The 25,258-nt window shown below is 45.9% G+C and overlaps 1 protein-coding gene across 1 annotated transcript in view; it reads right to left on the bottom strand.

The window, feature by feature from the left end:
• Positions 1-25,258, bottom strand: part of LOC137373267 (rab GTPase-activating protein 1-like) — a 600,347-nt gene that overhangs the window by 484,832 nt on the left and 90,257 nt on the right. The window contains exon 6 of the mRNA XM_068038116.1: positions 6,320-6,477. Within this exon, the coding sequence (XP_067894217.1) occupies positions 6,320-6,477 (158 nt within the window). The remainder of the gene's footprint in view (positions 1-6,319; positions 6,478-25,258) is intronic.

The following is a 25,258-nucleotide window of genomic DNA, read 5'->3' as shown; positions in this document are numbered from 1 at the left end:
AAAGACTTGCAGGTTGATAGGTAAATTGGCCATTATAAATTGCCCCTAGTATAGGTAGGTGGTAGGGGAAGGTGGGGATGTGGTAGGAATATGGGATTAGTGTCGGGTTCGTATAAAATGGGTGGTTGATGGTCGGCACAGACTTGGTGGGCCGAAGGGCCTGTTTCAGTGCTGTATCTATAAATAAATAAAATAAATAAGTTTCCTACCCCAACCACAAATCAAACTCAAAATCCTTGTCCTCATTTATAAATTCACCCTACCCCTTGCAAAGCTCCTCCAGTCCTACATCCCAGTTTATACCCTTTGGCCTTATCCATTCTGACCTCCTGTGCACCCTCCCACCACTTCACCATCAATGGCAGGGCCTTCAGCCGTACTCTCTGGAACTACCTCAACCCCTTTCTGGCCATGCTTATGTTATCTCTCTGCCTGTCTACAAATGCTCACTGATCAATTCTGCTCTGCAAAGCACCTTGGGACATTTTCTATATTAAAGGTACTGTATAAAGTCAATATTTATGCAGGGTTTATGCAGTGGTGTCTTCTAAATTAAACAAAGACAGAGCTATTTAACTGGAAAGCATTACTTTAAGACTCCAAAATCCAGGCTGACACTCCGGTGGAGCACTGAAGGAGTGCTGCACTGTTGAAAATGCCTTTCGAGTGAGATGTTAAACCCAAGCCCTGTCTACCCTCTCAGGTGATGTAAAACAGATGATCTGGTCATTTATATTATTGCTGTTACTGAGACATACGAACCAGGAGTAGGAGCAGGCCATTCGACCCTGCTCTGCCATTTGATAAAATCATGGCTGATCTGATTGCGGACACAACTCTACTTTCCTGTTTACCCACTATAACCTTATACTCCCATGTCAATCACGAATCTAACACAGCCTTAAAAACATTCAATGACCTTGCCTTCACTGCTCTCTGGGGAAGAGAATTCCATAAACTAACAACCCTCAGAGAAAATATTTCTCATCTCCATCTTAAATAGAAGACCCTTAATTTTTAAAATGTGTCTCCTAGTTCTAGGCTCTCCCATCCTGTCAAATCCCCTCAGGGTCTTACATGTTTCAATAGGATCACCTCTCATTCTTCTAAGCTATAATAGATACAGACCCAACCAAGCCGATCTTTCCTCATGATAACCCCTTCATCCCAGGAATCAGTCGAGCAAACCTTCTCTGAACTGCTTCGAGTGCAATTATATCCTTTCCTAAGTAAACCACCAAAACTATATGCAGTACTCCAGAAATAAAAACAGAAAGTGTGGGAAATACTCAGCAGGTCTGGCAACAGAGTTAATGTTTCAGGTCAATCAATTTTCGTCAGAACTCTTTTTGCAAGGATAATCCAGGAAATTACAGGCCAATGAGCCTTACGTCAGTGATAGGGAAATCATTGGAGAGGATTCTTCGGGACAGGATTTACTCCCATTTGGAAACAAATGGACTTAATAGCGAGAGGGAGCATGGTTTTGTGAAGGGGCGGTCATGTCTCACTAACTTGATCGAGTTTTTTGAGGAGGTGACAAAGATGATTGATGAAGGAAGGGCAGTGGATGTTGTCTACATGGACTTCAGTAAAGCCTTTGACAAGGTCCCTCATGGCAGACTGGTACAAAAGGTGAAGTCACACGGCATCAGAGGTGAGCTGGCAAGATGGATACAGAACTGGCTCGGTCATAGAAGACAGAGGGTAGCAGTGGAAGGGCGCTTTTCTGAATGGAGGGATGTGACTAGTGGTGTTCCGCAGGGATCAGTGCTGGGACCTTTCCTGTTTGTAGTATATATAAATGATTTGGAGGAAAATGTAGCTGGTCTGATTAGTAAGTTTGCGGATGACACAAAGGTTGGTGGAGTTGCGGATAGTGATGAGGATTGTCAGAGGATACAGCAGGATATAGATCGGTTGGAGACTTGGGCGGAGAAGTGGCAGATGGAGTTTAATCCGGACAAATATGAGGTAATGCATTTTGGAAGGTCTAATACAGGTGGGAAGTATACAGTAAATGGCAGAACGCTTAGGAGTATTGACAGGTAGAGAGATCTGGGCGTACAGGTCCACAGATCACTGAAAGTGGCAACGCAGGTGGATAAGGCAGTCAAGAAGGCATACGGCATGCTTGCCTTCATCGGTCGGGGCATAGAGTATAAAAATTAGCAAGTCATGCTACAGCTGTACAGAACCTTAGTTAGGCCACACTTGGAATATTGCGTACAATTCTGGTCACCACACTACCAGAAGGATGTGGAGGCTTTGGAGAGGGTACAGAAGAGGTTTACCAAGATGTTGCCTGGTCCGGAGGGTATTAGCGAAGAGGAGAGGTTGGATAAACTCGGATTGTTTTCACTGGAACGACGGAGGTGGAGGGCGACATGATAGAGGTTTACAAAGTTATGAGTGACATGGACAGAGTGGATAGTCAGAAGTTTTCTCCCAGGGTGGAAGAGTCAGTTACTAGGGGACATAGGTTTAAGGTGCGAGGGGCTAAGTTTAGAGGGGATGTATTTTTTTTTTAATTTAATATTTAATATTTATTGATACAGCACTGAAACAGGCGCTTCGGCCCACCGAGTCTGTGCCGACCATCAACCACCCATTTATACTAATTCTACACTAATCCCATATTCCTACCACATCCCCACCTGTTCCTATATTCCCCTACCACCTATCTATACTAGGGGCAATTTATAATGGCCAATTTACCTATCAACCTGCAAGTCTTTGGCTGTGGGAGGAAACCGGAGCACCCGGCGAAAACCCACGCAGACACAGGGAGAACTTGCAAACTCCACACAGACAGTACCCAGAATTGAACCCGGGTCGCTGGAGCTGTGAGGCTGCGGTGCTAACCACTGCGCCACTCTGCGAGGCAAGTTTTTTTATACAGAGGGTGGTGAGTGCCTGGAACTTGCTGCCAGGGGAGGTGGTGGAAGCAGGTACGACAGCGACGTTTAAGAGGCATCTTGACAAATACATGAATAGGATGGGAATAGAGGGATACGGACCCCGGAAGTGTAGAAGGTTTTAGTTTATACAGGCATCACGATCGGCACAGGCTTGGAGGGCCGAATGGCCTATTCCTGTGCTGTACTGTTCTTTGTTCTTTTTCTTTGTTCTCTGGCCCGTGTTCTCTCCATGGATGCTGCCAGACCTGCTGAGTATTTCTAGCACTTTGTCATTTCAGATTTCCAGCATCTGCAGTATTTTGCTTTTATCACAGTACTCCAGATGTGGTCTCACCAATGTCTGTACAACTGTCGCAAAACTTCCCTACTTTTACATTCCATTCCCCTTGCAATAAACAACAACATTCCATTTGCCTTCCTTATCACTTGCTGTACCTACATACTAACTTCTTGTGAATCATGTACCAGGACATCCAGATCCCTCTGAACTGCAGAGTTCTGCAATCCCTCTCCATTTAAATAACATACTGCTTTTCTATTATTCCTGTCATTGTGGAAAAGTTCACATTTTCCCACATTATACTTCATCTACCAAACTTTTGGCCACTCACTTAACCTATCTAAATCCCTTTGCAGACACCTTACACCCTCTTCACAACTTAATCTCCTACCTATCTTTGTGTTATCAGCAAATTTAGCAACGATACATTAGGTCCCCTCATCCAAGTCGTCGACATAGATTGCAAATAGTTGAGGCCCCAGCACTGATCCCTGTGGCACTCCACTAGTTACAGCTTGCCAACCTGAAAACAACCTATTTATCCCTACTCTCTGTTTCCTGTTAGCTGACCAATCCCCCATCCATGATAATGTTATCTCCTACACTATGAGCTCTTATCTTGTGTAGTAACCTTTGATGTGGCACCTTATCAAATGCCTTTTGGAAATCTAAGTACACTGCATCCAGAGGTTCCCCTTTATCCATCCTGCTTGTTTCTTCCTCAAAGGACTCTAATAAGTTAGTCAAACATGATCTCCCTTTCACAAAACCATGTGAGTCTGCCTGATTGTATTATGAGTTTCTAAATGCCCTGCTATATATAACCTCTTTAATAATAGATTCTAGCATTTTTCCTATGGCAGTTGTTAGGCTAACTGGCCAGTAGTTTCCTGTTTTCTGCCTCCCTCCTTTCTTGAATATAAGAGTTACATTCGTTATTTTCGAATCTGAAGGACCTTTCCAGAATCGAAGGAATTTTAGAAAATTACAACCAATGCATCTAACTTGGATGAACTCCATCAGTTCCTGGGGACTTGTCAGCCTTTAGTTCTAATAGTTTTAGTTTAGTTTAGAGAGATACAGCACTGAAACAGGCCCTTCGGCCCACCGAGTCTGTGCCGACCATCAACCACCCATTTATACTAATCCTACACTAATCCCATATTCCTACCACATCCCCACCTGTCCCTATATATTCCCCTACCACCTACCTATACTAGGGGCAATTTATAATGGCCAATTAACCTATCAACCTGCAAGTCTTTGGCATGTGGGAGGAAACCGGAGCACCCGGAGGAAACCCACGCAGACACAGGGAGAACTTGCAAACTCCACACAGGCAGTACCCAGAATCGAACCCGGGTCCCTGGAGCTGTGAGGCTGCAGTTGTTAGGCTAACTGGCCAGTAGTTTCCTGTTTTCTGCCTCCCTCCTTTCTTGAATATAAGAGTTACATTCGTTATTTTCGAATCTGAAGGACCTTTCCAGAATCGAAGGAATTTTGGAAAATTACAACCAATGCATCTAACTTGGATGAACTCCATCAGTTCCTGGGGACTTGTCAGCCTTTAGTTCTAATAGTTTTCTCAGTACCCTTTCCCTGGTGATTGTAATTGTTTTACGTTCCTCCCTCCCTTTGACCTCTTGATTTACAAGTATTTCTGGGATGTTATTTGTGTCTTCTACAGTGAAGACAGACACAAAATATCTGTTCAATGCTTCCACCATTTCCCTATTTCCCATTATTAATTCCCCAGACTCTTTCTTTAGAGGACCAATGCTCACTTTAGTTACTCTTTTCCTTTTTAACTACTTGTAGAAACTCTTACTATCCGTTTTTATATTTCTAGCAAACTTCCTCTCATACTCTAATTTCTCCCCTCCTCATTCTTTATTTTGTCATTCTTTGCTGGTTTTTAAATTGTCCAATCTCTGACCTACCATTAATCTTTGTACATATTTTCTTTCAATTTGATACTATCCTTAACTTTATTAGTTAGCCACGGATAGAGTCATCGAGTCTTTCTTTCTCAATGGAATGTATCTTTGCTGAGTGTTATGAAATATCTCCTTAAATGTCTGCCACTGCATCTCTGCTCTTACCTTTTAACCTAATGTCCCTGTTCACTTTAGCCAGCTCTACCTTCATACCCTTGTAATTGCTTTCATTTAAGTTTAAAACACTAGCCTTAGACCCACATTTCTCACCCTCAAACTGAATGCGAAATTCAATCATGTTATGATCACTGCTACCTAGAGGGTCCTTTACTATGAGGTCATTAATTAATCCTGACTCATTGCAAATAACCAGGTCTAGAACAGCCTGCTCCCTAGTTGGCTCTAAGAAACTGCCCCGAATACACTCTACAAACTCATCTTTCAGGCTACCTTTGCCAATCTGATTCGTCCAATCTATATGAAGATTAAAATCACCCATGATTATTGCTGTACCTTTCTTACAAGCCCCATAATTTCTTCCCTTACACTCTGTCCAACAGTGTATCTACTGTTAGGGGGCCTATAAACTACTCCCAGAAGTGACTTCTTACCTTTGCTATTTCTTAGCTCTAACCAAACTGATTCTACATCTTAATCTTTAGAACTAAGGTCATCTCTCAATATTGCACTAATGTCATCCTTAATTAACAGAGCTATCCCACCACCTTTTCCTCACTTCCTGTCCTTCCGAAATGTCAAGTATCCTTGAATATTCAGGTCCCAGCCTTGGTCACCTTGCAGCCACATCTGTGTAATGGCTATCACATCATACATATTTATTTCTATTTGTGCTGACAATTCATCCATTTTGTTACGAATGATGTGTGCCTTGCACAAATTGGCTGCTGAGTTTCCTACTTTACAACTGCAACTACATTTCTAAAGTACTATAAATCACTTTCAAAGGTTGTGAAATGCACTGTATAAAAGGTCATGAAAAACGCTAAATGCAAATCTTCTTTTATTTTAAGACTGAATAATGACAGAGGAACAATCAGTGTAACATTATCAATAGCCTGCACTGCGCCGCACTTTGAAGGGTGGGGGCTCAGCACCAATCCCCAAAGTAACATCATCCCTGCGCCCACTTTGAAATGACATACACTTCAACTTTGTTTCACCTGAAATTGCCTTTTCCATCATCCTCCTTCACTTCAAGAGAAACAGTGAAGCTGTAGCTGTCACTCTCAGGACTTGCATCTCCCATGTCTTTTACTTCTACTGTTTGTTTGGAAGATCGACGAAAAGCAGTAGAAAAGCTGTACAGAATTCGACTGACCTAGAGAGAAACAACAGAAACATGCAGGTTTAGATCCTCAGCTTCTGATTGCAATGCTCTCTCCTACATGACTATTTATAAAACTCTGGTCAGATCCCGTCTGAATTCCCATGTTCATTTCTGGGCACCGCAACTCAGGAAGAATATATTGGTCTCAGAGGAGATGCAAGGTCAGATTCACTAGAATGACACTGGGGCTAAAAGGGTTAATTTATGAGCCCAGGTTGCATAACTAGGCTTGTATTCCATTGAGTTTAGAAGATTAAGGGGTGATCTGATTGAGTTATTTAAGATCATAAAAGGTGTTCATAGTATAAAGAAAGAGAAAATATTTTCTCTGGTGGGACAGTCCAGACCAAGGGGATATAATCTTAAAATTAGAGCTGTGCCATTCAGGGATGGTGTCAGGAAGCACTTTTTCCACACAAAAGGTAGCGGAAATCTGGACCTCTTTCCCCCCCAAAAAGCTAGGGATGCTGAGGGTCAATTGAAGCTTTCAAGACAGATATCTGTTGTGGGACCTCCTAAGCAGAGGACCACCTTAACGGGCTGTATATGAAGGTCACCAGAGGAAGTGATGTCATGTCACAATGACCAGGGAGTTGTGGGTGTAGCCTGACAGAGTGAGATCTGTGTAGATGTGCTCATGCAGTAGTTGTGTGTGTGTGTATATGTATATAAGTACACACAAATATACATGCAATCAGTTATAATAAAAACCCACGTATTCTTTGGCTATTACTTGGAGTCCTGTGAATCTTACATACCACAGAAACAAGTGATATTGTATGCTGGCAACATTTGGGATATACTTTTCTGAAGACCACTAAATATTACATTGTGGCAACATTTGATTTATTTTTTCTGAAGAGCACACCAAGAGTAAACAAAGAACAGCCGATTTGCCTACCAAGAGCGGCTGAAGACGCAGGCAGAGAGCAGTTGGCAGGAGACCCCAAAATAGTGCAACGAGCTAGGACTGCAGACAGATGTTGAAACTCTGAGCAGTGTAGGCAGTTTGCCAGGGGATCAGAGCTTTCAACCAATCAGCAGTGCCAGCCATAACTGCTCGGGTTTCCAGGGTTTTGAGCTTCGTGGGCAGGGCCCAAGCCGAAAAGAGTGGGAAGAGCACAACAGCGCCACTGGAGGTCTAGCAAAAGTCAAAAGGCTGGCTGTGGCAGCTGCTGGTACTAAAAGCTGCCGCTCTCTGCAGAAACAAAACTGCTCTGTTGAAAAAAAACTAAACAAACTCTGTAAACTGAGGGAGTTGCTCTTTCAGACAGCCAGTTCGGACATGACTGCACCCTCCTTCTGTGCTGTAATAACTCTGTGATTCTGGAAACAAAGAGCAATCAGCTCAGTCTTACAAGTAGGCCTGAAAAACGAACCTGTCTAAAAAAGGAGACAGAAAATTATAGCTATACAAAAAGACCTGTAAAGCAGAGAGCCTGTAAAAGAAGTGTGACTGTGAAAAAGAAAACCTGTAAAAGTCCTATATTTATATAAAAAAGCAAGATCATCCTGCAGGGTGATTTTAATCTACATATAGATTGGGTGAATTAGATTGGCACAGGTGGAAAATCAGTTCATAGAGTGTATACGGCTTTTGGGGAACCTGCTGCTGGACATTGACAGAGAGGGAATGTCGAGGAGTAGGTTACAGGCTGACTGTCCATGTTAGGCTATAGTGAGTGTCCTCACGAAGCATTAACAAAAGAAGGAGTGGGACTGACTGGATAGCACCATGGAGAGCAGACATGGAGCCACTGGGCCAAATGGCCTCCTTCTGTGCCATAAAAGACTATTCAGGATAATTGCTTAGAGCAGTACATTCTAGACTCAACTAGGGAGCAGGCAATTCCATACTTGGGAATGTGAAATGAGGCAGGATTAATCAATAACCTCGTGGTAAAGGAGCTTCTACCTACGTATTAGGAGCAGTAGGCCAATCGGCCCCTTGGAGCCTGCTCCACCATTTAATAAAATCATGGCTGATCTGATTGTGGCCTCAACTCCACTTTCCCGCCTACCCCCTATAACCTTTGACTCCTTTGTTAGTCAAGAATTTATCTATCTCTGCCTTAAAAATATTTAATGACTCTGCCTTCACCGCTCTCTGGGGAAGAGAAAAAAATTTCTCTTCATCACCATCTTAAATGGGAGACCCCTTATTTTTAAACTGTGTCCCCTACTTCTAGTCTGTCCTACAAGGGGAAACATCCTTTCAGCATCCACCCTGTCAAGTCCCCTCAGGATCTTCTATGTTTCAATTAGATCACCTCTCATTCTTCTAAACACCAATGGATCCAGACACAACCTATCAACCGTTCTTAAGATAACCGCCGCCCCCCATTCCATTTATCATTCAAGTGAACCTTCTCTGAACTAACTCCAATGCATTTATGTCCTTTCTTAAATAAGGAGAACAAAACTGTACTCCAGACGTGGTCTCACCAATACCCTATACAACTGCAGCAAAACATCCTTATTTTTATATTTGATTCCACTTGCAATAAATGCCAACATTCCATTACCTTCCTAATCACTTGCTGTAGCTGCATACCAACCTTTTGTGATTCATGCACCAGGACACCTAGATTCCTCTGTACTTCAGAGTTCTGCAATCTCTCTCCATTTAAATAATATGCTGCTTTACTATTCTTCCTGCCAAAGTTCATTCTCATTTCACATTTTCATACATTCTACTCCATTTGCCAAATTTTTGAGGACTTGTGTTTTAAAACTGGAAAAATGATTACATAGATACTGGACTTAATTTTTTTAAAAAGAGGTCATTGTAAGGTCTTTCGGACTTGGTTTGTAAACAACCCTTGCTGAAAGTTACCTGTCTTCAGATAATTACCCAGCAGGGGCTTTTTGACTTGGAGAAGATGTTTACAGAGAAGTGACAGGTCAAGATTTATAGAGGTCAGGAGGCTTGACTCTTGAGATTGTTTTTGGTTTCGCTTTGGACAGTCAGTTGGAGTTTCAGAAATTAACCTGAAGGACAAAACACCAGCTCAGCCTGTTCCATCTCTTTGAAAAGCTCTTAGGAGCATATGTAAGAAATAGAGAAATTGATGGCATTCGTCCTGAAAGGCCTGTTTGAAACCCCTGCTGCCACATTTCTCCTGAGACGTTGGAAAATCCTGCCCGATAAAACCTCGATGCTGCCTGAACAAATTACTCCAGAGGAAGATCGCAGTGAAAGCCGTCTATGCATCTTTGGGATGCCAAACCAAAAAAGAAACAATTGACATCTTTCCATATCTTTTTTTCTTCAAGAATTAGCAAGTATTTGGCCAATGTATTCTTTTTCCGTTTTTTTTGTAATAGAGCTCTAAAGAGAGTATCTCTTTTTCGGTTAACCACTGTGTGTGTGTGTGAGGAGCTCAGGGAAAAGGGAACTTTCACATTTCAATCTGTTTGTTAATGTTTTGCTTTGTTACTGGTTATGTCTTGTTTTATAATAAACTAATTTTGTTGTTTATTAACAAAACCTGTTTGGTGTATTTTATTCTGGGATAAAAATAGTGCCTGTGATTGACCATATCGGTCACTGGGTAAACATTTAAGTATATGTCGTGACCCGTGGAGAAGTGTAACTAGCAAGGTATTGACCAGAGTCAAGCTGCCTGGTTTAAATTTCAAACAAAGCTTGGCAGTTAACTGATGCATTTTCCGTGGCAATGCCTCTACCAATCAGAGTTCATTTGCCAACCAATCAGCACTCTCTTTTCATACAATATAAAGTTGTTGTTTTCCCTTGCATCGGTATTCTTGCGGATTGACCTGATGAGTGCAAGACAAAAAGCTTCGACAACATGTCTCTATTTTCAGCAATACTCGTGTATAGTTAGGTCAAACCGCAACATTATTGTATGTTGTACATATGCTTTTATCTTGGGAAAAAGAGGGATGTTGTGGGACCACCTTAAGAGGCTGTAATTGAAGGTCAACGCAGGAATTGATGTCACATCACACATAACCAGGGAGTTGTGGGTGTAGCTCAATAGAGTGGGATGTGTGTAGATGTGCATGTGCAGTAGCTGTGCATATATATGTTCTAGTTAAGTTGTAATAAAAACCCACATATTCCTAGGATATTACTTGTAGTCCTGTGATCCTGTGAATCTTACAATAGTACACCTATCAAAGGAACAAGTAATATTACAAGATGGACAGATTTTTGCTGGGAAGGATATCAGGGGATATGCAGCCAAGACGGCTAGATGGCATTGAGGTTCAGATCAGCCATGATTTAATTGAATGGCCTACTCCTGTTCCTAATCTTCCTATGAGAACAGAGCAGCAATGACGAGTGGAAACAAGTCATTTACCTTTTTCGAATTTGGATTGCTTTTTACTTTTAAACAATTACCTCATAAGCAGCCCAGGGTTTTCTACACACCCTCATTAGTGCGTAGAAATGTGAAGGCCATTTGGAAGGCAATTTGAACAGAGCTGCTACCTGTCACCGAGGGGTGTAAAGTCAGGTTACTAGAATCTGTTATTAGGTACAAAGTGACTGAACACTTGAACAAATATGAATTGTTCAGAGAAAGCAAGCATGGATTTGTAAAGGGTAAGTCATGTCAACAAACCTAGCTGGATATTTTCAGGAGGTCACTAACATGGTCAATAAGGGAGTGCCCATGGATATCATTTACATGGACTTTCAAAAGGCACTGTGCAAAGTTCCACATAACAGATGGTTAGCAAAAATGAGAGCACATAGAATTGGAGGCAACCTATTGGTGTGGATAAGGAACTGGTTAAGAGATGGGAGACAGCAAGGATAATGGATATGTATTCAAATTGACAGAATGTGACTGATGACATCCTCCAGGAATTTGTGCTGGAACCTCAGGTTTTTGCTCTATTTATAAATGACTTGGATGAAGGAATAGAGAGCTGTATATCTAAGTTTGCTGCTGATGCAAATTTAAATGGCACCATAGTGCAAAAATGGGTGCAGAAAGTATTTCTGCAAAGGTACATTGAGAGATTAAGTGAATGGGAAAAGCTTTAGCAGATGGAGCAACACAGAAGTCCGTGTATTTCCTAAATGATGAGATGCCGGTAACTGGAAATGAGGAGAGTGATTTAGGGGTCTAAGTACTGAAATCACTAAAAGCTAGCGGGCATGTACAAAAAAAAACTAATAGGATGTTGGCATTTATCTCAAAAGGGCAGGAACACAAAGGGATGGAAGTTATACTTCAGTTATATAAAGCTTTAATCAGACCGTATCTGGAGTACTGGTCAGTTCTGGGCACCATACCTCAGGAAGCCTATTCTGGTTTGAAGGGGATGCAGTGCAGGTTAATCAGAATACCAGGGTTAAATTAAGATGACAGGTTGGATAGGTGAGGCTTATATTCCCCGAGTATAGAAGACTAAGGAGTGATCTGATTGAAATGTTTAAGATGATTAAAGGATTAGATACAGTGGAGCAAAACTATTTCATCTGGTGAGGAAGTTCAGAACAAGGGGGTTACAAACTTAAAATTACAGCTAGGCCATTCAGGACTGATGTCAGGAAGCACTCTTCGCACAAAGGGCAGTGAAAATCTAGAAAACTCTCCCCCAAAAAACTGGTGCAGATTAATCAATGGAAAATTTCAAAACTGAGATGAATAGTTTTTTTGTAGGTAAGGGTATTAAGGGTTACGAAACAAGAGGAGTACTTGGAGTTAAGATACACAAACCATGTCCTAACTCAGGGGTCGGCAACCTGTGGCTCTTTAACACCTCATTTGCAACTCCCAAGCTTTGCCAGTTAAATCGCATTTTCATGAAAAAAGCCGAAATAAAATTAAGTCAACAGAAGAGCTGTGTTTTTATTGTGGGGATAAAAAGCTAATCATTATGCTGCACTTTACGGTTTCAAATGATTATTTTAAATGAGAAACATCATCATACTTTAAATGAACCTGTTCAAGTGGTATAACTACACTATGGTTAAGATCAGGGTTCTCCAACCTTTTCGCATGGGAGGCCACATTACAATTTCAGAAAGATACAGGTATTAAAAATTTATCTTATATATCAAAACAACAAATGTGCATTTTTCTGAAGAAGCTTTAAATGAGAAGATGAATTTCGAATCATAGAAAGTTTAAGGCACAGAAAGAGGCCACATGGCCCATCGTGTCTGTGCTGGCCGAAAAACGATCCACCCATTCTAATCCCACCTTCCAGCATTTGGTCTGTAGCCCTGCAGCTTAGGACACTTGAGGTGCATATCCAGACTCCTTTTGAATGAGTTGAGGGTTTCTGCCTCAACTACCCTTTCAGACAGTGAGTTTCAGACCATCACCACCCTCTGGGTGAAAAATCTTTTCCTCATCTCCCCTCTAATTTTTCGACCAATCACTTTAAATCTATGCCCCCTCGTCACTGACCTCTCTGCTAAGGTGAACTGACCCTTCACCTCCACTCTATCCAGGCCCCTCTAAATTTTGGACATTTCAATCAGATCGCCCCTCACCCTTCTCTGTTCCGAGGAGAACCACCCCAGCCTATCCCATCTTTCCTCATAGCTGCATTTTACCAGTCCTGGCAACATCTTCGTAAATCTCCTTTGTACCCTCTCTCGTGCAATTACATCCTTTCTGTAATGAGGTGACCAGAACTGCACACAGTACTCAAGTTGTGGCCGAAACCAATGATCTATACAGTTCCAGCATAACCTCCCTGTTCTTGTATTCTATACTTCTGTTAATAAAGGAAAGGATTCCATATGCCTTCTTAACCACCTTATCGACCTGTCCTGCTACCTTCAGGGATCTGTGCACATTCATTCCAAGGTCCCTTACTTCCTCTATACTTCTCAGTATTTTCCCATTAATCGTGTATTCCTTTGCCTGGTTTGACTTCCCCAAATGCATCACCTCACACTTCTCCAAACTGAATTCCATTTGCCACTTTTCTGCCCATCTGACCAGACCATCAATATCTTCCTGCAGCCTACAGCTATCATCCTCGCTATCTACCACACGGCCAATCTTTGTGTCATCCGCAAACTTCTTGATCATGCCCCCTACAATCCAAAACGTCCAAATCTTGAATATACACCACAAAAAGCAGGGCACCCAGTACTGAGCCTTGCAGAACGCCACTGCAAACAGCCCTCCAGTCACTAAAACAGCCGTCAACAATTACTCTTTGTTTCCTGCCACTGAGCCAATTTTGTATCCACCTTGCTGCATTTCCCAGGATCCCATAGGGATTTTTTTTACTCAGTCTGCCATGTCAAAAGCTTTGCTAAAATCCATGTAGACCACATCAACTGCACTACCCTCATCTATCTTCCTTGTTACTTCTTCAAAATATTCAATCAAGTTGGTCAAACAAGATCTTCCCTTAACAAATCCATGCTGACTATCCTTGATTAACCTGTGCCTTTCTAGGTGACAGTTGATCCTGTCCCTCAGAATAGATTCCAATAATTTGCCCACTACTGAGGTTAGACTGACTGGCCTGTAATTATTCGGTCTAACCCTCGCTCCCTTTTTAAACAAAGGTACAACATCAACAATTTTCCAGTCCTCCGGCACCACACCTGTATCCAGCGAGGACGGGAAAATGACGGTCAGACCCTCTGCTATTTCCTTTCTTGCTTCTTTTAACAGCCTAGGATACATTTCATCTGTCCCTGGTGATTTATCAACTTTCACGGATGCTAATCCCATTAATACTTCCTCTCTCCCTATGTTTATCACATCTAATACTTCACACTCTTCCTCCTTAACTACAACGTCTGCATCGTCCCTCTCTTTTGTGAAGACAGATGCAAAGTGTTCATTAAGAACCATACCAAGATCTTCCGCTCCTACACATAGGTTACCTTTTTGGTCTTTTATGGGCCCTACTCTCTCCTTATTTATCCTCTTACTCTTAATATATTGATAAAACATTGTTGGGTTCACCTTGATTTTTCTTGCCATTATTCTTTCATGCCCTCTCTTTGCTTTCCTAATTTCCTTTTTGATTTCATCCCTCCACTTTCTATATTCCTCTCGGCTTTTTGTAGTATTGAGTTCTCAGTGTCTGACGTAAGCTTTTCTTTCCTGCCTTATCTTACCTTGCAAGCACCTTGACATCCATGGGCTCTAGATTTGGCCGCCTCACCCTTTTGCTTTGTGGGGGACATCTTTATCCTGAACCCCTTGAATCTCCCCTTTGAATACCTCCCACTGCTCTGACACTGATTTACCTTCAAGTAGCTGTTTCCAGTCCACTTTCGCAAAATCTCTCCTCAGTTTAGTAAAATTGGCCTTGCTCCAATTGAGAACTCTAACTCCTGTTCTATCCTTGTCCTTTTACATAATTATGTTAAAACTGACTGAATTATGATCACTACCACCAAAATGCTCTCCCACTGCCACCCCTTCCACCTGCCCATCTTCATTTCCTAAAACTAAGTCTAAAACTGCGCCCTCTCTTGTTGGACTTGCTACATACTGGGCAAAAAAGTTCTCCTGAATGCACCTCAAGAATTCTGCTCCTTCAATTCCTTTCACAGTAAAACTATCCCAGTTAATACTATTATGGCCCCACTATTCTTGCACTTCTCAAGAGATTTGCCTACATATCTGCTCTTCTATCTCGCTCTGACTGTCTGGGGCTCTATTGTACACTCCCAGCAATGTGATTGCCCCTTTTTTGTTTCTTAGCTCAATCCATTTGGCCTCATTTGATACACCTTCCAATATATTATTCCTCCTCACAGCTGTAATAGTTTCCTTAACCAAAATTGCCACTCCCCCTCCTTTCTTATCCCCCTCTCTATCGTGTATGAAAACCCTATAACCAGGAACGTTGGCCGTTCCTGTCCCTCCTTAAGCCACGTTTCTGTAATATCTATGATATCATACTGCCACATGTCTATCTGTGCCCTCAGCTCATCTGCTTTACTTTCAATACTCCTTGCATTGAACGCTGCCAAATTCTTTTTTTTTATTGAGTAACTTTCTCATCACTATGGTGGACACTGATTTAGTGAGATACCTGGCATTTTTTTTGCTTGCACAAGTAGTCAATGTTTGCCCAAACTCTTTTAGTGAAGCTGAGTATTCAGGATAGATGTTCAACTGCCAGGAGTGATCTTGATCACTCCTCTGTATCTCTCCCTGTGTCCCCTCCCCCCCACTGTGTTGTTCCCCCCTTCTGAGTCATCCACACTCTTTTTGTACACCCTTTCTCCCTATGCCTCCTCTCTCTGTCCCCCCTTTCTCCCTCTGCCCCTCTCTCTGTCACCCCTTTCTCCCTCTGCCCCCTCTCTCTGTCCCCCCTTTCTCCCTCTGCCCCCCTCATTCTGTCCCCCCTTCCTCCCTCATCTCTCTCTGTCTGTCCCTGCTTTCTCTCTCTCGTTCCCTGTCCCTCCTTTCTGTCTCTCTCTCGTTCCCTGTCCCTCCTTTCTGTCTCTCTCTCATTCGCTGTCCCTCCTTTCTGTCTCTCTCTCATTCGCTGCCCCTCCTTTCTGTCTCTCTCTCATTCGCTGCCCCTCCTTTCTGTCTCTCTCTCTCCCTGCCCCTCCTTTCTCTCTCTCCCTGTCCCTCCTTTCTCTCCCTCTCTCCCTCCTTTCTCTCCCTCTCTTCTCTCCCTCGCCCTACTTTCTCTCCCTCTCCCTACTTTCTCTCCCTCTCCCTCCTTTCTCTCCCTCTCCCTCCTTTCTCTCCCTCTCCCTCTCCCTCCTTTCTCTCCCTCTCCCTCCTTTCTCTCTCCCTCCTTTCTCTCCCTGTCGCTCTTTTCTCTCCCTCTCCCTGTCGCTCCTTTCTCTCCCTGTCGCTCCTTTCTCTCCCTGTCGCTCCTTTCTCTCCCTCTCCCTCCTTTCTCTCCCTCTCCCTGTCCCTCCTTTCTCTCTCCCTGTCCCTGTCCCTCCTTTCTCTCCCTGTCGCTCTTTTCTCTCCCTCTCCCTGTCGCTCCTTTCTCTCCCTCTCCCTCCTTTCTATCCCGCTCCCTTCTTTCTCTCCCTCTCTCTTCTCTCTCTCTCTCTCCGTCCCTCCTTTCTCTCTCTCTCTCCCCCTGTCCCTCCTTTCTCTCTCTCTCTCCCTGTCCCTCCTTTCTCTCTCCCTCTCCCTGTCCTTCCTTTCTCTCTCTCTCTCTCTCCCTATCCCTCCTTTCTCTCTCCCTATCCCTGGTCCCTCCTTTCTCTCTCCCTCTCCCTGTCCCTCCTTTCTCCCTCTCTCTCCCTATCCCTCCTTTCCCTCTCCCTATCCCTGGTCCCTCCTTCCTCTCTCTCTCCCTATCCCTGTCCCTCCTTTCTCTCTCTCTCCCTATCCCTGGTCCCTCCTTTCTCTCTCTCTCCCTATCCTTGTCCCTCCTTTCTCTCTCCCTATCCCTGTCCCTCCTTTCTCTCTCCCTCTCCCTGTCCCTCCTTTCTCTCTCTCTCCCTATCCCTCCTTTCTCTCTCCCTATCCCTGGTCCCTCCTTTCTCTCTCTCTCCCTATCCCTGGTCCCTCCTTTCTCTCTCTCTCCCTCTCCCTGTCCCTCCTGTCTCTCTCCCTCTCCCTCCTTTTTCGCCATCTCCCTCTCCCTCCCTTTTCTCCCTCTCCCTCTCACTCCTTTCTCTCCCTCTCCCTCCTTTCTCTCTCTCCCTCTCCCTCCTTTCTTTCTCTCTCTCCCTCCCTCTCCCTCCTTTCTCTCTCTCTCTCTCCCCCTCCCTCTCCCTCCTTTCTCTCTCTCTCCCTCCTTTCTATCTCTCTCTCTCCCCCTCCCTCTCCCTCCTTTCTCTCTCTCTCTCTCTCCCTCTTTTCTCTCTCTCTCTCTCTCTCTGCCCCTCCTTGCTCTCTCTTTCTCAGTCCCTCCTTTCCCTCTCTCTCACTGTCCCTCCTTTCCCTCTCTCTCACTGTCCCCCCGTCTCTCTTTCTCCCTCACTGTCCCCCCATCGCTCTTTCTCTCTCACTGTCCCCCCGTCTCTCTTTCTCGCTCTCTGCCCCTCCTTGCTCGCTCTCTCTCTGCCCCTCCTTGCTCTCTCTCTCGCTCTGCCCCTCCTTGCTCTCTCTCTCTCTGACCCTCCTTGCTCTCTCCCTCTCTCTGCCCCTCCTTGTTCTCTCTCTCTCTCTGCCCCTCCTTGCTCTCTCTCTCTCTCTGCCCCTCCTTGCTCTCTCTCTCTCTCTGACCCTCCTTGCTCTCTCTCTCTCTGACCCTCCTTGCTCTCTCTCTCTCTGACCCTCCTTGCTCTCTCTCTCTCTCTCTGCCCCTCCTTTCTCTCTCTCTCTCTCTCTGCCCCTCCTTTCTCTCTCTCTCTCTCTCTCTCTCTCTGCCCCTCCTTTCTCTCTCTCTCTCTCTCTCTGCCCCTCCTTTCTCTCTCTCTCTCTCTCTCTGCCCCTCCTTTCTCTCTCTCTCTCTCTGCCCCTCCTTTCTCTCTCTCTCTCTCTGCCCCTCCTTTCTCTCTCTCTCTCTCTCTCTGCCCCTCCTTTCTCTCTCTCTCTCTGCCCCTCATTTCTCTCCCTCTCCCTGTCCCTCCTTTCTCTCTCCCTCTCCCTGTCCCTCCTTTCTCTCTCCCTCTCCCTGTCCCTCCTTTCTCTCTCTCTCTCTGTCCCTCCTTTCTCTCTCTCTCTCTGTCCCTCCTTTCTCTCTCTCTCCCTATCCCTCCTTTCTCTCTCTCTCCCTATCCCTCCTTTCTCTCTCCCTATCCCTGGTCCCTCCTTTCTCTCTCTCTCCCTATCCCTGGTCCCTCCTTTCTCTCTCTCTCCCTCTCCCTGTCCCTCCTGTCTCTCTCCCTCTCCCTCCTTTTTCGCCATCTCCCTCTCCCTCCCTTTTCTCCCTCTCCCTCTCACTCCTTTCTCTCCCTCTCCCTCCTTTCTCTCTCTCTCTCCCTGTCCCTCCTTTCTCTCTCTCTCTCCCTGTCCCTCCTTTCTCTCTCTCTCTCCCTGTCCCTCCTCTCTCCCTCTCTCTCCCTGTCCCTCCTCCCTCCCTGTCCCTCCTTTCTCCCTCTCCCTCCCTCCCTGTCCCTCCTTTCTTCCTCTCTCTCTCTCTCTCCCTGTCCCTCCTTTCTCTCTCTCTCTCTCTCCCTGTCCCTCCTTTCTCTCTCTCTCTCCTGGTCCCTCCTTTCGCTCTCTCTCCCTATCCCTGGTCCCTCCTTCCTCTCTCTCTCTCCCTATCACTGTCCCTCCTTTCTCTCTCCCTATCCATGGTCCCTCCTTTCTCTCTCTCTCCCTATCCCTGTCCCTCCTTTCTCTCTCCCTCTCCCTCTCCCTGTCCCTCCTTTCTCTCTCCCTCTCCCTGTCCCTCCTTTCTCTCTCTCTCTCTCCCTATCCCTCCTTTCTCTCTCCCTATCCCTGGTCCCTCCTTTCTCTCTCCCTCTCCCTGTCCCTCCATTCTCTCTCTCTCTCCCTATCCCACCTTTTTCTCTCTCCCTATCCCTGGTCCCTCCTTACTCTCTCTCTCCCTATCCCTGTCGCTCCTTTCTCTCTCTCTCCCTATCCCTGGTCCCTCCTTTCTCTTTCTCTCCCTATCCCTGTCCCTCCTTTCTCTCTCCCTATCCCTGTCCCTCCTTTCTCTCTCCCTCTCCCTGTCCCTCCTTTCTCGCTCTCTCTCCCTGTCCCTCCTTTCTCTCTCTCTCCCTATCCCTCCTTTCTCTCTCCCTATCCCTGGTCCCTCCTTTCTCTCTCTCTCCCTATCCCTGGTCCCTCCTTTCTCTCTCTCTCCCTCTCCCTGTCCCTCCTGTCTCTCTCCCTCTCCCTCCTTTTTCTCCCTCTCCCTCTCCCTGCTTTTACGCCATCTCCCTCTCCCTCCTTTTTCTCCCTCTCCCTCTCACTCCTTTCTCTCCCTCTCCCTCCTTTCTCTCTCTCCCTGTCCCTCCTTTCTTTCTCTCTCTCCCTCCCTCTCCCTCCTTTCTCTCTCTCTCTCTCCCCCTCCCTCTCCCTCCTTTCTCTCTCTCTCCCTCCCTCTCCCTCCTTTCTATCTCTCTCTCTCCCCCTCCCTCTCCCTCCTTTCTCTCTCTCTCTCCCTCTTTTCTCTCTCTCTCTCTCTCTGCCCCTCCTTGCTCTCTCTTTCTCCGCCCCTCCTTTCCCTCTCTCTCCCTGTCCCTCCTTTCCCTCTCTCTCACTGTCCCCCCATCTCTCTTTCTCCCTCACTGTCCCCCCGTCTCTCTTTCTCTCTCACTGTCCCCCAGTCTCTCTTTCTCGCTCTCTGCCCCTCCTTGCTCGCTCTCTATCTGCCCCTCCTTGCTCTCTCTCTCGCTCTGCCCCTCCTTGCTCTCTCTCTCTCTGACTCTCCTTGCTCTCTCTCTCTCTCTCTCTGCCCCTCCTTGTTCTCTCTCTCTCTTTGCCCCTCCTTGCTCTCTCTCTCTCTTTGCCCCTCCTTGCTCTCTCTCTCTCTTTGCCCCTCCTTGCTCTCTCTCTCTCTTTGCCCCTCCTTGCTCTCTCTCTCTCTGCCCCTCCTTTCTCTCTCTCTCTCTCTCTGCCCCTCCTTTCTCTCTCTCTCTCTCTCTGCCCCTCCTTTCTCTCTCTCTCTCTGCCCCTCCTTTCTCTCTCTCTCTCTCTCTCTCTCTCTGCCCCTCCTTTCTCTCTCTCTCTGCCCCTCCTTTCTCTCTCTCTCTCTCTGCCCCTCATTTCTCTCTCTCTCTCTGCCCCACCTTTCTCTCTCTCTCTCTGCCCCACCTTTCTCTCTCTCTCTCTGCCCCACCTTTCTCTCTCTCTCTCTGCCCCACCTTTCTCTCCCTCTCCCTGCCCCACCTTTCTCTCCCTCTCCCTGCCCCACCTTTCTCTCTCTCTCTGCCCCTTCTTTTTCTCTCTCTCTGCCCCTCCTTTCTCTCTCTCTCTCTGCCCCTCCTTTCTCTCTCTCTCTCTGCCCCTCCTTTCTCTCTCTCTCTCTGCCCCTCCTTTCTCTCTCTCTCTCTCTCAGCCCCTCCTTTCTCTCTCTCTCTCTCTCTGCCCCTCCTTTCCCTCTCTCTCTCTGCCCCTCATTTCTCTCTCTCTCTCTCTGCCCCTCCTTTCTCTCTCTCTCGCTGCCCCTCCTTTCTCTCTCTCTCTCTGCCCCTCCTTTCTCTCTCTCTCTCTGCCCCTCCTTTCTCTCTCTCTCTCTGCCCCTCCTTTCTCTCTCTCTCTCTGCCCCTCCTTTCTCTCTCTCTCTCTCTGCCCCTCCTTTCTCTCTCTCTCTCTGCCCCTCCTTTCTCTCTCTCTCTCTGCCCCTCCTATCTCTCTCTCTCTCTCTGCCCCTCCTATCTCTCTCTCTCTCCCTGTCCCTCCTTTCTCTCTCTCTCTCCCTGTCCCTCCTTTCTCTCTCTCTCCCTGTCCCTCCTTTCTTGCTCCCTCTCTCTCTGTCCCTGTCCCTCCTTTCTCTCCCTCTCCCTCCTTTCTTTCTCTTTCTCTCCCTGTCCCTCCTTTCTGTCCCTCTCCCACCTTTCTATCCCGCTCCCTCCTTTCTATCCCGCTCCCTCCTTTCTATCCCTCTCTCTTCTCTCTCACTCTCCCTGTCCCTCCTTTTTCTCTCTCTCTCTCCCTCCCTGTCCCTCCTTTCCGCCTCTCTCCCTCCCCCTGTCCCTCCTTTCTCTCCCTCTCTCCCTGTCCCTCCTTTCTCCCTCTCTCTCTCCCTGTCCCTCCTTTCTCCCTCTCTCTCTCCCTGTCCCTCCTTTCTCTCTCTCTCTGCCGCTCCTTTTTCTCTCTCTCTCTGCCCCTCCTTTTTCTCTCTCTCTCTCTGCCCCTCCTTTCTCACTCTCTCTCAGCCCCTCCTTTCTCTCTCTCTCTCAGCCCCTCCTTGCTCTCTCTCTCTCTGACTCTCCTTGCTCTCTCTCTCTCTCTGCCCCTCCTTGCTCTCTCTCTCTCTCTGCCCCTCCTTGCTCTCTCTCTCTCCCTCTGCCCCTCCTTTCTCTCTCTCTCTCTCTCTCCCTCTGCCCCTCCTTTCTCTCTCTCTCTCTCTGCCCCTCCTTTCTCTCTCTCTCTCACTCTCTCTGCCCCTCCTTTCTCTCTCTCTCTCTCAGCCCCTCCTTTCTCTCTCTCTCTCTCTCTCTCTCTGCCCCTCCTTTCTCTCTCTCTCTCTCTCTCTCTGCCCCTCCTTTCTCTCCTTCTCTCTCTCTGCCCCTCCTTTCCCTCTCTCTCTCTGCCCCTCATTTCTCTCTCTCTCTCTGCCCCTCATTTCTCTCTCTCTCTCTGCCCCTCATTTCTCTCTCTCTCGCTGCCCCTCCTTTCTCTCTCTCTCTCTGCCCCTCCTTTCTCTCTCTCTCTCTGCCCCTCCTTTCTCTCTCTCTCTCTGCCCCTCCTTTCTCTCTCTCTCTCTGCCCCTCCTTTCTCTCTCTCTTCCTGTCCCTCTTTTCTCTCTCTCTCCCTGTCCCTCCTTTCTCTCTCTCTCTCTGTTCCTGTCCCTCCATTCTCGCTCTGTCTCTGTCCCTCTCCCTTTCTCTCTCTGTCCCTCCTTCTCTCTTTCTCTCTCTCTGTCCCCCCTTCTCTCTTTCTCTCTCTCTGTCCCCCCTTCTCTCTTTCTCCCTCTCTGTCCCCCCTTCTCTCTTTCTCTCTCTGTCCCCCTTTCTCTCTTTCTCTCTCTCAGTCCCTCCTTCTCTCTTTCTCTCTCTCTGTCCCCCCTTCTATCTTCTCTCTCTCTGTCCCCCACTTTCGCCCTCTCTCTCTGTCCCCCACCTTCGCCCTCTCTCTCTGTCCCCCACCTTCGCCCTCTCTCTCTGTCTCACACTTTCTCCCCCTCTTTCTGTCCCCCACTTTTTCCCTTTCTCTCTGTCCACCCCCCCCACCGCCCCCACCCCCCCATCCTTTCTCTCTCTCTCTCTCTCTCTCTCAACACAGAAAGAAGCCTGGGAGAGGAGCAGTACATAAAGAGAGGCCCAGAAGAGGAGCAGCACATATAAGGAGGCCCGGGAGAGGAGCAGCACCCTGATCGGACTGTCAATCTGAACCGGAGAAGCCAAAAAATTCACAAAGTGATGTCAGAGGACAAATGTACTTTAGGGTGAGTATACGTTTTACTTTCATTTAAATTAATTAACTATAAAGTAAGACTAGATCAATTCCCTAGTACAAAATAAACCCATATTGATAATTTATCATATAATTAAAATCAGTGTTCAATTAATTAATCAGACAATTAATTAATCAGATCTCAGGAATAAAGTAAAAATTAAATAGCATGGGACAGTAATATTTCTGAATTTTCCAGTAAATTAAAATCTGAGGTATACAGCTAATAAGTAAAATAATTTAAATTAACTCCCTATAAAATAAACTGATGTCAGCACAAGGGAAGCAGCTGATCAGTAAGTATTTAAATCTTGTTCACTTCTAATAAGTTAGTAAATAGTCTGATAAACAGAGACACAGCAGGGCATCTCGAACCCATGCAGTGCACATTCTGTTCCTTGTGGGATCTCCAGGATTCTTTTTGCATGCTGGACAACCAGGTGTGAAGCAAGTTCCAGGTTTCAGAGCTTGAGCAACAACTGGCGTCACTGGTGCATCTGCAAGGTTCTGAGTTTCGAGGATAGCACAGTTCTGGATGTGGTCACCCTGCAGTTTGAAGAAGTTCAGGCAGACAGGGAATGGCTGGCCGCCAAGCAGTCAAGGAGTACCAAGCAGGTAGTACAGGAATCTCCAGAGTGCACCTCGCTCTCCAAGCAGCATTCAGTTCTGAATACTGGTGAGAACGATAGCTCCTCTGGGGACTGCAGCCAGAGCCAAGTCGACAGCACCACGAATGGCTCAGATGTACAAGGGGGGTGGGTGGGAGGAAGACTGGGAAAGCAATAGGGGATTCTATTGTTAGGGGAACAGTCAGGCGTTTCTTGCAAGAACATAAGCAGTAGGATTAGGCCATTCTGCTCCTTGAACCTGCTTCGCCATTCATCAAAATCATAATTGATCTGATTGTGGCCTTAACTCCACTTTCCTGCCTGCCCCCCATAATCCTCGATTCCCTCATGGATCAAAAATCTGCTCTCTTGGGAAAATAATTCCAAAGATTAACAACCTTCTTAGTGAAGAAATTCTTCTTCATCTCTGTCTTAAATGGAAGACCCCTTATTTTGAAACTGTGCCCTCTAGTTCTAGATTCCCCCATGAGGGGGAACATCCTCTCAGCACCTACTCAGTCAAGATCCTCAGAATCTTATGTTTCAATAAGATCACTACTCATTTTTCTAAACTCCGTCAGTACATGACCAACCTGCTCAACCTTTCTTCATAAGATAAGCCCTTCATCCCAGGAATCAATCTAGTGAACGTTCTCTGAACTGCCTCCAATGCAAGTATATCCCTCCTTAATTAAGGTGAAGGCTCGCCAATGCCCTGTACAGTTGTCGCAAGATCTCCTTACTTTTATACTTCATCCCGCTTGCAATAAAGACTAACATTCCATTTGCCTTCCTAATTACTTGCTATACCTGCATGCTAACTTTTTGTGATTCAGAATCACAGAACGTTTAAGGCAAAGAGGCCACTTGGCCCATCGTGTCCGCACTGCCCGAGAAATGATCCACCCATTCTAATCCCACCTTCCAGCATTTGGTCCATAGCCCTGTAGATTATGGTACTTGAGGTGCATATCCAGACTCCTTTTAAATGAGTTGAGGGTTTCTGCCTCAACTACCCTTTCAGGCAGTGCGTTCCAGACCATCACCACCCTCTGGGTGAAAAAGCTTTTCCTCATCTCCCCTCTAATTTTTCTACCAATCACTTTAAATCTATGCCCCTCATCACTGACCTCTCTGCTAAGGTGAATAGACCCTTCACCTCCACTCTATCCAGGCCCATCAAAATCTTGTACATTTCAATCAGATCTCCCCTCAGCCTTCTCTGTTCCAAGGAGAGCAACCCCAGCCGATCCAATCTTTCCTCATCGCTGCATTTTCCAGTCCCGGCAACATCTTCGTAAATCTCCTCTGTACCCTCTCTAGTGCAATTACATCCTTTCTGTAATGAGGTGACCAGAACTGCACACAGTACCCAAGTTGTGGCCTAACCAATGAGTTATACAGTTCCAGCATAACCTCCCTGCTCTTGTATTCTATACCTTGGCTAATAAAGGGAAGGATTCCATATGCCTTCTTAACCACCTTATTTCCTGTCCTGCTACTTTCAGGGATCTGTGGACATTCATTCCAAGGTCCCTTACGTCTGCACTTCTCAATATTTTCCCATTAATCATGTATTCTTTTACCTTGTATGACCTCTCCAAATGCATCTCCTCACACTTCTCCAGGTTGAATTCCATTTGCCGCTTTGCTGTCCATCTGACCATACCATCAATATCTTCCTGCAGCCTACAACTATCCTCCTCACTATCTACCACACAGCCAATCTTTGTGTCGTCTGAAAACCTCTTGATCATGCCCCCTACAAATCGTTACTATATACCACAAAAAGCAGGGGACCCTGGCACAATTCTGCCCATTCACTTAATCTAACAAAGTGTTTGCAACCTCTTGCTCCAATCTGCACTACCTAGTGTGCCTCCCAACCAAGTATCATCTGGAACCTTTGAAATACAGGTCATTGATAAGTATAATGAAAAGTTGAGGCCCCAGTACGCGAGGAGAACCATTTGTTCGATCAGAGTACATATTCTTTATCCCTACTCTGTCGTCTACCTCCTAACCAATTTCTAGCCCATGTCGCAAAGTTGCCTCCAATTCTGTATGTTTTCATTTTTGCTACTATTCTCTCATGCAGAACTTTATCAAATGCCTTCTAGAAGTCCATATGGACAACATCAATAAGCACTCCAATATCAAACATTTTAGCAACCTCCTCAAAAAATTCAACTAAGTTAGTCAGACATGACTAACCCTTAACAAATACCTGCTGACACACTCTCAACAGCTCAAATT

This window comes from Heterodontus francisci, chromosome 8 (assembly GCF_036365525.1).
Source record: "Heterodontus francisci isolate sHetFra1 chromosome 8, sHetFra1.hap1, whole genome shotgun sequence".
Lineage (NCBI taxonomy): Eukaryota > Metazoa > Chordata > Chondrichthyes > Heterodontiformes > Heterodontidae > Heterodontus > Heterodontus francisci.
Note: the sequence above shows the minus strand (reverse complement) of the source record. Positions and strands in the feature narration are given on the sequence as shown.